Below are 15,287 nucleotides of genomic sequence, written 5' to 3'. Positions count from 1 at the left end.
TATAATGTTTAAGAATTACACAATAATGTAAATGGCACAAAAATATTAACCTGACAAAAACATAGGTGAAATGTAACCATTAAATAGAGAATTAATTCAGTTTACTGCTGTGAGTATTCCCCCCCCTTCCCCCCCTCTCTCTCACACACATATCTATATCAATCTGTAATAACAAATTTATCACTAATGCACTTACAAAACAATTCATGAAAATAGTATGAGAACTGTCACAGAATGATAGACTGTTGTTTAGCAAAATAATCTGTACAGGCTACATCTCAGAGAATGCATAGAAATTTATTGCAAGCATCTATTTCAGTAAGAGAGAATTCTGCTGTTCACTCCAGTGGGAATGTAACATGTTTTTTTCCACAAAGTCCAGTTCGCTTTTTAAAAATTTCGTATCTATAATAACAGCAACCAGGGTAGGTTGAAAGAAAAGAAAGACTAACTGCATCTCAGTACATGCCACAACCATGGCTAATGTATCTTCATTTGCTATCCTTTTTGTACAGGCCATAAACATAAAGTATTATGGGATATTACCTCTTCCATCAACAGTAATTCCTACTCCACTGCTGCACAGACCATGGAACTCAGCTTCTCATGTAAAAGTAAGTGTTGAAAAATAAAAGAAACAAATAAGTTGTTAAAAGTAAATATTGAAATACTATACAAACGTTTATGTTGTTGTTTTGAAAGCTCTGCTTATTTGATTAATTATCTCATGCATTTACAAAGAAACAAAATATCTTAAGACTAAAGCCTTCACAAACGATAGCCATGTATAAATATTTGAAAGGATGCCATAAGGAAGAGGGAGCAGGCTTGTTTTCTGCTGCCCTGGAGACTAGGACTCAGAGGAATGGGTTCAAATTACAGGAAAGGAGATTCCATCTGAACATTAGGAAAAACTTCCAAACCATATGACCTATTCAGCAGTGGAACTCTCTGCCTTGGAATGTGGTGGAAGCTCCTTTCTTGGAGGCTTTTAAACAGAGGCTGAATGGCCATCTGTCAGGGATACTTTGATTGTGCTTTTCCTGCATGGCAGGGGGTTGGACTAGATGACCCATGTGGTCTCTTCCAACTCTATTATTCTATCAAATGTTGAGCTCATGTTATCTGGCCCTTTTCTTCATGTTTCCATAGCAATAAAAATGACATGTCCTGATGTTACACATTATGATGTAGATAGAGAGATGGAGAAAAGGTAAAATAAGTATGTATATCTCTGCCCTCCTACTTCTTTTTATTATTGCTTGGGCCATTCATTCTGATAGAGGTAAATACAGGCTTCAGCTGGTTGCCTCTGGGATCCAGGCAAGAATTTTGTTTCCGTTTTGTCTGTCATCTTTATCTTTTGTCTAACTGTTACAGTTAGAGGGGAAGGTGTTTTGCCTAACCTGTACTCCCTCTCCATGGTACCTTCAGGACAATTTGCTTTATGTTGAAGTTAAAGAAATTGGTTTAACCGGCTTTATTAAATTCAGTAATGAGAAGTTCAGTTCTTGGGAGCTTGTCTATACTGCCTGGTTTAGATGTACTCTTTGTTGATCTAACTGGTTTAATTGGTATTTAATTGGCTATAAAAGGCAGACCTTAGGGCAAACTAATGCATAAAAGCAAGTCTACTTGGCTGCTGTGGACGAGCAAACAAAGGCATATTTGCATGAAAGGAGACTGTTAAGACTTGCTCTTTGGGACCCAGGATTTGGGGCTTTGGGAAGGAACAACTTTTAGTGCTGGGCTTGACTGCGTTTCTCCTTTATGGCTCAGGACTTGAGGAGAAGGTCAGCATATACAGATCTTCTGGGAGTATGCCAGCTGGAAGGACAAACTAAATGTATTGTCTTGGTTCTGGCACCGAAGATGCTTCTCCTTGACAGGCTGGAGAGGAAGTAGATTAAGGTTGGCAAGTGTGTCTCCAAGATGCTTGTCTGCTGTTCTCTCCAATGACCAAGACTCTGGTGGTGTCAGAGGGCCAAAGCATAGAAATTGTGGTTTCTGAGGGAGCATTGGGCAAGAAACTGTAGCTACATCTCATAGCTATGTTTCTCAGTGCAGGATTGTGACCAGCATGTTATGTTTGATAGTTAATTCTAGTACATCATAGCATTTTATCTAAGCTGCAGTCCCTTTAACAAAATTCTGTCTTTTACGGCCTTTAAAAAATATTGGATGGTCTAGTATCTTTCCTGTCACTGAATTTTATCGTTGGAAAACCATTTGGGAATGTTTTTATCCAAATCACATCCTGTTAATAAACAATGCATAAAACATTGCAAGAAACACAGAGCAACTGGGAAACGAGGATATGTTGCAATTGGCTTCAAACCCATAATGTTCCTATAGGAAAACATGCATAAGCAATAAAAAACACATTGAGTGACCTTGATTCATGCTTTGATCTGAAAGCAATTTTAAGCATTATTGTGATATGAAACTGACTGGAAGCCAGCTGGGAAACAAATCTTTGAGATATGTAACAGAGTGAAAGAGAGAGAACCAGATTAAGGAAGGGATTCATTCCCATAATTTCACTGATAATGTAAAAACAGGACTCCTACATTTTTTTGTAATTGACTCCATCTTTGCAATTAACTATAAATGTGTGCATCCCTTTGTTTGCCTAGATTATGGCTAGATGGGAAATCAGAAGAAGAACACAATTTTACCTGAATTCTTGGCAGGACATGGATGGCAAGGTTCTCCAAAGCCATAGTCTAGATTGGCACAACAACATTCAGATTTTGTCACTGCTCCAGGAAAAGGGCGGACACATACTCCTTTTTTGATCCCACCATAGCATGTGCTTCGCATATGGGTGTCTAAGGGGAGCCAGATAGAACAATAGATGAGTTGTCTTACACTGAAAGCTATAAATAGTTTCACATGAAGAGTGTGTCTCAAACATTTGTATCTGTAGTACATGACTGTATTTTGAAAAAGAGATCAATAAGATTCAATACCAAACAAATGTTGACATTCAGACAAGGTTTATTGAAATGCTCCGGTATCTAAGTGGATATTCTCATTACATGATACAAGCTATTTTATGAAATGTCATGCTAAATTTTATTAATGTATTTCCTGCACCTTAAACAAAGTACTTGAACTACATATGCATGAATAAATTAAGCTTTTAAATGTAACTTTCCTTTGCTGTATTTTATTAAATATTTTACCCACATGTCATTATTACTTAAATCCTAAAGAAAATGTTTAACATAATGTGCCAATTCTCAAACTATAAATATTTTTCAGCTGCCTTTGGTTTCTGAATAACATCACTTAGATCTTGCAGGAATCATGCAGGTTAGCCAACAGAAAAGCTTTTGAAGCCAAGGAAGAATTTAAAGTAGATTTGTTAACAGAAGACTCACTCTGAAACTTTGCTCAAAGGGACAAGAATTATGCATTATTTCAGATTTATCCCTATTAGTGTATATCTAGAGCAATTATATAATCTTGCTGAGAAACTAAAATCTTCTAAATAATTTGTGATTCAGCCCCTTGTGAAGAAATTGCCTAAAAACTAATTGTAAAGCAGAATATTTAAGCTCTAGCACTGCATATTCAGAAGAGAAATAAACACTCTGCACCACAAGTGTTACCATTAGCACTGTGCCAAATTTAATAGGCTTCTTTTTCCGCTCCTCAACCTGAATTTGAGCTGGATAGATTTCCCTTTACCCATTAAGCCTATAGGTATATTATGCAAAAAGTATCACACATAATATTGGAGTTAGTTCAAACTGCACTGTTTAGTTCATGAACCTGAGGTTCACATATTCAAATTCAAGTTCAACATCAGCAACCACCAAACTAAACCAAAAACATTTCTATTTTTGTTTATTTTTTCTAGTTTATGACATTATGCATTTTAGCAAACAGGCAGTCCCCAAGTTAGAGAGAGAGAGGGAGAGAGAGAGTGCTTTGGATAACATAGAGAAGGGTAAACAACACCCTTGCGGTGTTTGTTTCGCTGTCTGTGTCCCTGTTCAGAAGATTTCATATCACTTTCTGTCCCTGTGAGAATAGAACTTTGAAAAATTTGACCAGTGGGGGAAACAAGGATTGGTGACAGGCTTCAGCTGAGACACCTTTTCACCATGACAGCTCTTCCAGGAGTGAATTTCCCTTCCGAGGGGCAAATTTCTCTCACTTTCTGTTGTTTCACCCCTGTTTGTAACTATGAGATGTTTGTACGTTGGATATTTGTAACTTTGGGACTGCCTGTATTTTTGTATTTTACAAGAACCCAGCTGAAAATGTGTCAAAACTTAGATAAATTCCACTAATTAAACCAGTCTATGCTAAATAAACAAAAATATGAATTTTAATCAAAAACTACAAGATTTGGGTGCATTAAAGAATGGATTTTTTACTGTCATTTTTATTGATTACTCCATAAAATAATTATTCTTCCCTTTCGAAGTGAAATAAATTAGTAGCAAAGGATGAAGAAGAGGAAGTCATAAAATGTAGAACATGAACCCATTTAAAATAAATTTTTACAAACACTAAAACAGACCAGCAGAGGAACTATGAAAGTACCATGCATTTGCATAATGATGCCATGGAATTAATTATAATAAATAATCCATAATGATTAATCAATTAAATGAACATTGTTACTGGAACAGATTCCCCTCCAGTCTTCAGTACAGAGGGTCCTCAAATCCATTTAGGAGATTTGGGACACACAGAAGCCTCTCTGAGAACCAAAGAGGCGAAGGTGAGGAGAGAAAACCCTATTTCAAAGGAAAGGTCATCTCACACAATCTCAGCATTAGATGCATGAACAAAGTAGGTTCCAAGCAGGCATGCCAAAACAAATTTGCCAAAATATTTTCTATAATTCCATTATTATTTTTAGAGAAATAAAAATTCATAGTTAACTTTTATGACATATTGATTCATTGTTTTCAACATTTATATACCCCACAAAAATATAAGTTCTCTGAATAATTAGAAGTTTAAAAAATGCAAAGGAATGGGAGGGCATCTCTTACCTACACAAACACGACCATCAACTCCCACAGCTAAGCCTGGTGGACATTCACAACGAAATGATCCCTCTGTATTAATGCAGTGGCCATTCATGCAAATTCCAGGGGTTTGGCATTCATCAATATCTATCCAGGTAAAATATAAGTTTTGCTTCATACTATATCTTGGTACATTTTCTAATAATATTATGAAATGTATATCCTTGTGATATTGGCAGAGCACATTTACACAACTTTCATGGATTCATAGATTAAATCAATAACAACAAACTAAACACTTTTGGCAAAAAGAAATTAAAAGAAACAAAGAAACACACACTGATGCAGAACATTTGGAAACATTCCCTATGTCATCACAGCGGAAATTGTTAGGGGAGGCATAGAAGCAGCATTCCACAGATTACACAAATGAATTATTTTTTTAAATTATCAAAAGTGTTACTATTAATTACTTATAAATGTTTTTTTTAGGCTGGCCATCAAAATGCACTTTTATCTTGCAATGGAGAAAAGAGTAGTATAGCACCTCAAAAACTGAAGTGGAACAAAATCCTGCTGAAATGTGTTCAAACGTACACCCATGGACCCAAACACAAATGGGCACACACACTTTCTATGTGAACATGAAACTACTTTGCGGCTGTAAGGGTTATTGTGATGGTATTTGGTACTCATAGGTGTACTATATATATAGTATGTTTGATAACCACATATGGTTATCAAACATATTTCACATTCACTGAGACTAAAAAGCCAAAAGTAATGAGTTTTGCACAAAAGAAGCTGGCTACTATTTGGGAAAAATAGCCATTTTCTTTCCCATACAAAACTTTGACCATTTTAAAATCAGTATGAAAAATGCAGGAAGATGGTTAGGAAAACCACAATTTTCACATTTATGCAAAATTGCAGGGTTTTGTGCCCCCCCCCCCAAAATACATTTAGCAGGAAAAAACTACATGTTTTCTGGACAGAATAAATTCCCAAAATACTTCGGTATACGGTAACACAGGGCAAAAACTACATGGAAATATTAAGATCATCCAACAGTGAGAAAAAATAGTTCCATGTGTTCAAAGATACAAGAATTAAATAGTAGCAGTAGTAGTAGTAGTAGTAGGTTGTCTTTTCCCTTAACAGAGCCTCAAAGCAAGAAACAGTGCTAAAAATAATGCAATATACAATATAAAATTGAATACATTCAAACAGAATTAAATCAAACACTATTTACAAACAAACAGTTGAAACCATTTAAGCTATTAAAAGTGTTTTAAAATACATAAAACACCACAAGCCCTAACTCGGTCTTAATTTTTTTCTTAATTAAAGCCTGCCTGAAAGAAAGCTTTTAGCAGTGAGGGGGACATTCTGGGTTCCTTGTGCAAGGAGTTCCAGAGTTAAGGGGCAGCAGCTGAGAAGGCCCTCTCGCAATCCTCCCAATGATGCTTGGAACCTAGAGGAGGGCCTCTCCTGAGGATCTCAGGGCCCAGGCAGGTTCATACAGGGAGATGTGGTATGCCAAATCGCCTGGATCTGAGCCATATAAGGCTTTACATGTCATAACCAGCAATTTGGATTGTGCTCTTTTGTGGCAGCAGAGCTATCTGCTCCCTGTAGCCAGCCCCAGTTAAGAACCTGGTTGCAGATATTTGAACCAGCTGTAGTTTCCCAACATTCTTCAAAGGCAGACCCACATAGAGTGTGTTACAATAATCCAAATGAGATGTAACTATGGCATGTCCCACCATGGCCAGATTCGGTGTCTCAAGAAACAGATGAAGTTAGTGCACAAGTTTTAAATGTGCAAAGGCACTCCTGGCCATTGCAGAAACCTGGGCTTCTAGATTCAATGCTGAGTCCAGGAGGACCCCCAAACTGTGGACCTGTGTCTTCAGGGGGAATGAGACCTCATCCACAACAGACTGGATCCCTATTCCCTGACCAAGAGCACCTCTGACTTGTCAGGGTTAAGTTTCAATTTGTTTGCTCATCCAGTCCATTAATGATGACAGTATATCCTTCGTATACATATTGTGCAGTTCCAACGCAGTTCAGTCCTTGGGCCAAGAGCATGGATTTCCAATTTCCCCATCAATGTGAGAATGCAAATATACATGGGAGTCAAAGGGAAAAATACTGTCATTGTCACGGGGAAATTACGTACCAGTACAGTATCGCCCATTAGGAGCCAAGATAAATCCAGGTTTGCAGATGCATTTGAAACTGCCATCCTCATTTATACACATTCCATTCAAACACATGTTGGTAGTTGTACATTCATCATGATCTAGAAAATTGTGAAAATTATTGTATAGCGTTAAGTCAATACTTATTAAATGGCAATGACTATAGAAACAAGCAATTTCCAGCCAGATTTCTTAGAAATACAATGAGGTGGCCACTAATTTTTTTTTCTGTCAAGCCCTTTATAGCATAGCCTCGAAATATAAATTTATATGAACTGGTATATAAATATGCTATCTCAAATTATGACAAAATAGTGTGATAATTCTTGTCAATAAATTAGCAACAACATTAAATGGTATCAAAACTAAACTTGGAAAACAAGAGACAAAACAACATCTGAAATAGTTACTTTATGGTTCCTCTTTGTTAAAGATGAAAGAAAAATGTCCCTACCAACACAGTTTTTTCCATCAGTAGTCAATTCAAATCCAGCATTGCAAATACATTGGAAACTTCCATCAGTGTTCACACACCGGCCATTTTTACAAAGAACTCCATTCTGGATACATTCATCGACATCTATGAGTGAGAGAAAAATTAAATTTTCAATTATCAACAAGATTCAGTGAGAAGCTTGGGCCATTCTAAGAGAAAATGAAACACAGTACAGGTAGGCGGCGTGCTTTTGTTTTTTTTTTAAATTTATAAAGAACTACCTCTTTGTTTTGCATCTCTTTCTCTTTTTTTCTTCCATCATCTTTAATGCCACAAGGTTCAAGGCTAGTAATAACTAATTAACTATCTAAGTTGTCTGTCTGGTGGGAAAATGTTGCCTATGAATGCTGATTATCTTCACCCCAACCCTACCCACACAATTTTGTATCATGTTTAGAAACACAAGAAACTTTTAACACTCATTTGCGAATACAGTGGAATCAAACAGCCTTTTTCAACCATGTATGAAACAAAAGAGAATTGGTTCTTGCCATTTTGAGCCATAATTAATTCAAAAGTCTCAATCTCTTTTGTTTTAAGAGCTTTCTGATCCTTCAAAACAGAACAAGGAGAGGCTGCCACACACAAAGGGAATCTTTGCTGCAGTTACTTTAGAGCTCCTTGTTCCAAGGGAAACAACTTAAAGGGACTTATCCCAGCACTTTGCTTTCCTGTGTGGTGAAAAGTGATCAAAGTAAACTTGCAGCAGTGGTAAATTAGGATGGGTGTTGTCCCTGTTCTTGGCTTAAAGCCAGAAAGGCTGTGAGACCAATTAATGTACATTTTGTTTCCACAGCAGAATGCTATGGCAGTGTTCTGCCCCCATGCTATCTTAACTACTTGGAAGGTGAACTGTCTGCGCAGGGAACACATCAGAGACTATATAGTTGAATCAAACAAGCATTTATTAACTGATAAGAAATTTAGACTTTCTCTCCTTCTGAGTCTCACTACAAAGACTTTATGAGAGGTAAAATATTTGAGAGATAGAAACAATTCTGGGTGCACTGAGGCTCCTGAATCTGTATTTCTTCTTATTATCTCATTCAACCATCTCTAAGATGGTCTTCATATTTAGCTCTGATTGGACGAATACAGCTCTGACTGGATGTGCTAATATGTAGATCTTCCAGCCTTTCTCTCTCTTCTCCTTCCAGTCACAAAAGGGCTGACTCTTCCAAGAATCAGAAGTGCCTTGCCTGAGGCTCCCCCCACAGAGGGGATTCTTAAAGGCGCAGGATGATGGAGGCTTCAAATGAAAAGAGGCTGTCTAGACTGACCCCCATATAGGTAAAGGTAAAGATTTCCCCTGACGTTAAGTCCAGTCGTGACAGACTCTGGGGGTTTGGTGCTCATCCCCATTTTTAAGCCGAAGAGCCGGCGTTGTTCATAGACACCTCCAAGGTCATGTGGCCGGCATGACTGCATGGAGCACCGTTATCTTCCCGCCAGAGCGGTACCTATTGATCTAATCACATTTGCATGTTTTCGAACTGCTAGGTTGGCAGGAGCTGGGGCTAACAGCGGGCGCTCATTCCACTCCCGGGATTTGAACCTGGGACCTTTTGGTCCGCAAGTTCAGCAGCTCAGTGCTTTAACACACTGTGCCACCAGATACTGTACATAAAATATTAATCCTTCTAACTAAAAAGGGCTTAACTAGCAGTAAACAGTAAAGGTCTTCATGGGGCACAACAGACAGCCATCTACCTCATTCAGAAAGTAAAGAAATATGTACCCTGGTCAATCAGTATTTTTGGATTGTCAACAATATGTACAGATTATTGTAGGAATAAACACATCAGGTTCTAGTTATACAAGCACTCCTACCATAAAAGGTTGAGTGACAAAAGGAAAAACATCATCTTCATAAATTACACAGTCCAACAAAAATGCTTGGTGTCTTGGTTTTTAGGCCTATTTCTGGGGTTATTTGGGAAACTGATTCAGAAAACAGCATTGGATATATCACACCAGCTCCACATGATTTTCTATGGGCGAGCAAATGACAACTGATATATGTCCTATGTTCGGTATCTTAAAAACTGGAATGGATAGGGGAAAACTAGTGCCATTTTTTGAATCAGAAGATCGAATATACCCAGAAACAGGGTTAAAATTTGAGGCATCAAATCAAAGATATAGAATGGGGGACACCGGGATCGACAGCAGTAAGTGTGAAAAGGATCTTGGGAGTCCTCGTGGACAACAAGTTAAACATGAGCCAACAATGTGATGCGGCAGCTAAAAAAGCCAATGGGATTTTGTCCTGCATCAATCGGAGTATAGTGACCCAGGGAAGTCATGCTACCCCTCTATTCTGCCTTGGTCACACCACACCTGGAATACTGTATCCAATTCTAGGCACTGCAATTGAAAGGAGATGTTGACAAGCTGGAAGGTGTCCAGAAGAGGGTAACTAAACGATAAAGGGTCTGGAGAACAAGCCCTGCGAGGAGCGGCTGAAAGCCTGCAGAAGAGAAGGCTGAGAGGAGACATGATAGCCATGTAAAATATGTGGGGGAAAGTCATAGGGAGGAGGGAGCAAGCTTGTTTCTGCTGCCCTGCAGACTAGAATGCAGAACAATGGCTTTAAACTACAGGAAAGGAGATTCCACCTGAAAATTAGGAAGAACTTCCTCACTGTGAGAGCTGTTCGGCACTGGAACTCTCTGCCCCGGACTGTGGTGGAGGCTCCTTCTTTGGAGGCTTTTAAACAGAGGCTGGATCGCCATCTGTCAGGGTGTATTGAATGCGATTTCCTGCTTCTTGGCAGGGGGTTGGACTGGATGGCCCATGAGGTCTCTTCCAACTCTATAATTCTATGTGTGTTGGCCAATGTTATTAGTGTTAAAGAAAAAATAAGTTTAAAAAAAATACAATGGGAAGAAATTCATGGAAACAGACCTCCCTAATTTTTAGGCACGTGTTCCAGGATCTCCCTAACCATATTAAACTTTTCATGTCATCTAAGATTGTATGCACTCACATTATCTGATATACAGCAGGAGAGCACAAGAGACAGTGTCTTTTCTGTAGTTGTTCAAAGATAATGGAATGGCTTTTCAAAGTTGCTCTTGTGGCCCTATTGCTTCTAACTTTTTGTTTTTCACATTTCCCAAAACGGTACAATTTTGGGAAATACTGCAAATTTAATGAAATATTTGGAAGTATTACACCATTAACATGGTATATGGGATAGAGAAAACTAAACACTCTCGAATACTATTTAGAGTATAAAAAGGATATGACTCGGATCAAACAGAAACGTGGAAAGTACAAAAATAAAAGTAAATATTTCTTACCAATGCAAGCTTGTTTTGTTGGTGTTCTCTGGAAACCTGTATGGCACTTGCAATAATAAGACCCGGGTGTGTTCACACAGTCTCCATTGGAGCATGGGTTTGATATGCATTCATCAACATCTGCTTGCATCAGAAAAAAATGCTATCAGATTTTGCTATGTATAAATAAAATTTAATCATAGTTGGTGCAATGCAATTATCTAAAATTTTACTGCCTCACAATTCTCATAATACAGTTAGTATTACATTTTGTTTTTACAAAAACCAAAATTAAAGAGAAGTCTTGAAAAATAAAGAAAAATAGCGAAACAAAGGATTTAATATAGCAATGGATCAGACAAGGGCTTCATGTAACCTCAACTTGATGAGTGAGAGGAATCTTATATGGCACTACAGAGTGCAAGTAGTCTTAAGGACTGCATATAGGCCACATGGCACATTTTCCACAACCTTGATCTAGATCATGGGTGGGCAGATATGGTTCTCCAGCAGTCTGGGGTCTATATCTCCCATTATCCCCTGAGCCAGCATGGCCAATGATTATGAGAGATGCAGTTTAAAAACATCTAGAGGCCTACAGCTGCTCCTGTTAATTTAATCAAAGCACTAATTTTCCGAGCCTGAGGTAGTGGATAGACAGCATTTGTGTCCTGCAGGAGAAACAGAGCCAGAGGCTGCAGAGGCAAGACAGACTATTAATTTTCAAATCACCCATTGTTCCTAAAGGGTGAATTCTATAGGTACAAGGTGTTCAGTTATCTGTTGGATATATGGATCTTCCGTTTCATTGCATCTCTTTGCATATAAACGTCTCACTAAGACTATATATCTAACTGTAAATACTTAATTAAACAGTATGTGTAAAAAGTTTGTAATATTAAAATGCTAATTCCCCTAAAAGGAGTTGAATCATATGCAAGATCATAATATTGGTTCACATCAATATAAGTACAATTATTAGTGTTCTTGTGCATCTCCAAGTTGATTCTGATGATGAGTCCATCATAGGAGTTTCTTTGCAAGAGCTATTTAGACAAGGTTTAATATTGATATTGCCATCCTCTAAGACTGAGAGAGTGAGAGTTTCTAAAGGTCACATAGCAGGTTTCCATGGTTGAGTAGGGATTCCTGGTGTTCCAGAGTTCTGTTCCAGCACTCAAACAGCTATACCATACCATAATGAATTACAATACCTATCTCAAAAATCAAATCCAGCAAGTTACAGTGCTATCTTACTAACACTCATCATTTCTAACAAAAGAAAATGATTTCATTTTATTTAGCAACACTTACATTTGCATATGGAGTTGAGAAAACTGCAGCAAAGCCATAAACATGAAGCAGTATGAAAAGAAGAGATTGGGATGCATTAAAGAAAACCCACAAGCTATCCCATGAATCTTGATCTTTTTTTTTTAAGTTTATCCTTTTGTTCAACAGACAAATCTGAATCTAAATTATTTGGTTCAGTACTTAATGAGGATATAATTGTTGGACACAGCATTTTAATCAAAACAATGTATTTAAACTGAAAATGAACTGGTTAATGGTTTATCAGAACTATGCATTACTTTATATATTTTGTGTATTTATTAATGGTAAGGTTCTATGAAAACAAAGATTATCAAATAGGTATTCAGTACTGAACCCAGTGTCAGGCAGAAAGTATTTAAAAAGGCAAACATAAAGCTCTTCTGAGAGCGCTTCCAGACATGAGTTAAACCTGTGCCGAAGTGGGTTTAAAAAATCAATTTCCGTGTGGGTTTAAGTTCCCACAAGTTCCCCAAAATCCAGGCTTTCCTTGGAGGAGGTGTTTACATGCCAGCTCGATAACAATTGGGATGGCATGCAGCTATCCTCAAGCCCCCCAAAAGAAGCCCATTATCTTTCTCCTGGCCCCCTCCTGGCCCCCTCCCCATCTCCCCACTCAGGAGGGTGTGAGGAGGAAGATAGTGGCAGATGGGTATGTTTTTTAAAAATACTTTTAAGGGCTTCTTTTAGGGTCTGGGGAGAAGGAGTGGGTGTCCCCTCAGTTTTTCAGGCTTCTGGAGCCCAAAAAAACCTGAGATGACTGTGTGGACTGGGCCCAGGGATTGCGTGACGCAGTTCCTGGGCCCAATCCAAACAGGACCCACACCTGGTAAGACACGGATCTTACCTAAGATCTGGTTTTTACCAGGTGTTTAATTCGGTTTTACCAGAGGCATAGTTTGGATGCCTCTGGTAAAACTGAGACAGGTCTCAGTTTTAAGGCATGTCTGATGGGCCCTGACTTGCTAAGGCAAGGGAAGCAACATGAAAACTCCCCAATGATGTTAGATTGCAAGTCCTCTCACCATTGTCTAAAATTGGATTACAATTCATTAATATTATTATTGTTTATTAAGATCCCATTTTTCTCTCCAATAAGAAGACGCAAAGTGGCTAACATTAAAAGCCTTTCAGTACAGTTTAAAATATACAAATATACAAACATTAAAATAGAATTAAATATAAATGGTATTTAAAAATTCACAGTTAAAAAGATAATCATAACTAAAAACCCTGACATGATCTTAAAAACCTTCTTCTTTAAAAGCCTGCCCGAATAAAAAGGTTTTAGCCTGCCACTGAAAGGACAGCAGGGAGGGGGCCATTCTGGCTTCCTTGGGAAGAACGGAATTGAGGGGCAGCCACCGAGAAGGCCCTCTCTCTCATTCCCACCAACCGAGTGTGAGATGGAGGTAGGACCGAGAGAAGGGCCTTTTCTGAAGAACTCATCAGATCTGAAAGACTACACACATATTCCCCTGCAGCAAAATGACATTAATAAATATTTAAGAAGTCAGCAAATTCTACAGAAAGAATACCAAATTTCTTTTTAAATTTTTGCCTCTTCCCATATGGAGTAAAGACAAATGTACTGTGACTTCTCAATAAGAGAATGGCCAAAAGGAGTAAAAAATCTTACTTTTTTTTGAAACCTTTTTTCAGAAACAGAAGCTTCTTAGAAATCTTTCTCACACTGTGCTATTTTGGCATCTCTCTCATCTGCTCACTCTACCACTCAATCTACCCTAGTACTGCTCAAGCAGTTTCTCTTTGAACACTTTCCAAATGTCTAACTGTCCCAGCTGCTCTTTTTAATGCCCTAGTTCTTATGGGACTTCATTTCAAAGCACTTAGTAATTTATTTTCTTTCATTGGGCAGCCTAGTTGCTTGAAAGCTAATCTCCCCATGAACAGCTTTACAGATTAATGAATGCATTGTTATAAATGTAGATGGAGGTGGTTACTGAACTTATTAGAGTACACTTGGTAGCAACTTTAAACAGTTGTTTCCAAGTGTGTTCTAATAGCTCAGTAACTGGCTTCACATTATGCAACTCTCCTAATGCAAAGTCTGATAAACGTCCAGAAGTATTGTCTTAAAAGTGATTATTTAAAGTCTAGACACGGCACATATTTCCTTGTTACTTCACTCTGTCCAAAACAGTATTTGAGGGGTACCAGTTTAACCAGACAGTGCTACAGCACACAAATGTAAAAGGAAACCTCTGAGTCTATGTGAAATAAGCAGTATGACATATAGATAGATAGATAGATAGATAGATAGATAGATAGATAGATAGATAGAGTTTAATGTAATATGTTGTCATTTTGTTATTACAATTTATGTATGTTTCTGTATCTCTTACAAGGGGTTGGTTTAACCTCCAGTTTGCTAGTAAACCTGAATTACTGCATCATGAAATAATGCATGTTTAAAAAGTGCCTCACAAACATGAAATGGTTGTACAGCTCTGCTCTATGTCTTCTATGAGCTTTTTTATAGATGTTACAGATACATGATAATGACATTTTTCTAGGTATCAATTCACTTAACCCACATTTTATTGGGCAGATATTTAGTGGATGAATGGTATGTTGAAACTAGAAACTCAGAATTTGACCAAGAAAGTTTTAGCACAAAGAGATTGTATATGAAAAAATACTTAGTGAAGATGAACAACTGAAGCAGTAATGTATACTCACCAATGCAGTCTCCATTTGCATCCTGCTTATATCCCATATTACATTCACATCGGTAACTGGAAATAGTTGGGATGCATCGTCCGTTTAAGCAAAGATTAGGATGATGCTTACAGATATCTATTGTTTGGTTGAGTATAGCTATACAAGTATAGAAAATACAAGTCCGAGTTCTATTAAAATATCAAAAAGAAGCCCTGATTTTCAAATCTAGTATCTTATTTTTGATAACTCATGGCATGTAATCAAGAATGCTGACTACAATCTTGATAGG

The 15,287-nt window shown here is 37.7% G+C and overlaps 1 protein-coding gene across 1 annotated transcript in view; it reads right to left on the bottom strand.

Annotated features, from left to right (window-relative positions):
- The window catches only part of fbn2 (fibrillin 2), a 154,739-nt gene that overhangs the window by 72,077 nt on the left and 67,375 nt on the right, over positions 1-15,287 (bottom strand). The window contains exons 11-17 of the mRNA XM_062972128.1: positions 15,017-15,154; positions 11,003-11,122; positions 7,656-7,781; positions 7,180-7,302; positions 5,019-5,141; positions 2,679-2,831; positions 547-600 (exon numbers count right to left, since the gene is read on the bottom strand). Of these exons, the coding sequence (XP_062828198.1) occupies positions 547-600; positions 2,679-2,831; positions 5,019-5,141; positions 7,180-7,302; positions 7,656-7,781; positions 11,003-11,122; positions 15,017-15,154 (837 nt within the window). The remainder of the gene's footprint in view (positions 1-546; positions 601-2,678; positions 2,832-5,018; positions 5,142-7,179; positions 7,303-7,655; positions 7,782-11,002; positions 11,123-15,016; positions 15,155-15,287) is intronic.

This window comes from Anolis carolinensis, chromosome 2 (assembly GCF_035594765.1).
Source record: "Anolis carolinensis isolate JA03-04 chromosome 2, rAnoCar3.1.pri, whole genome shotgun sequence".
Lineage (NCBI taxonomy): Eukaryota > Metazoa > Chordata > Lepidosauria > Squamata > Dactyloidae > Anolis > Anolis carolinensis.
The sequence above is the reverse complement of the archived record's forward strand: the minus strand, read 5'-3'. Positions and strand labels throughout refer to the sequence as shown.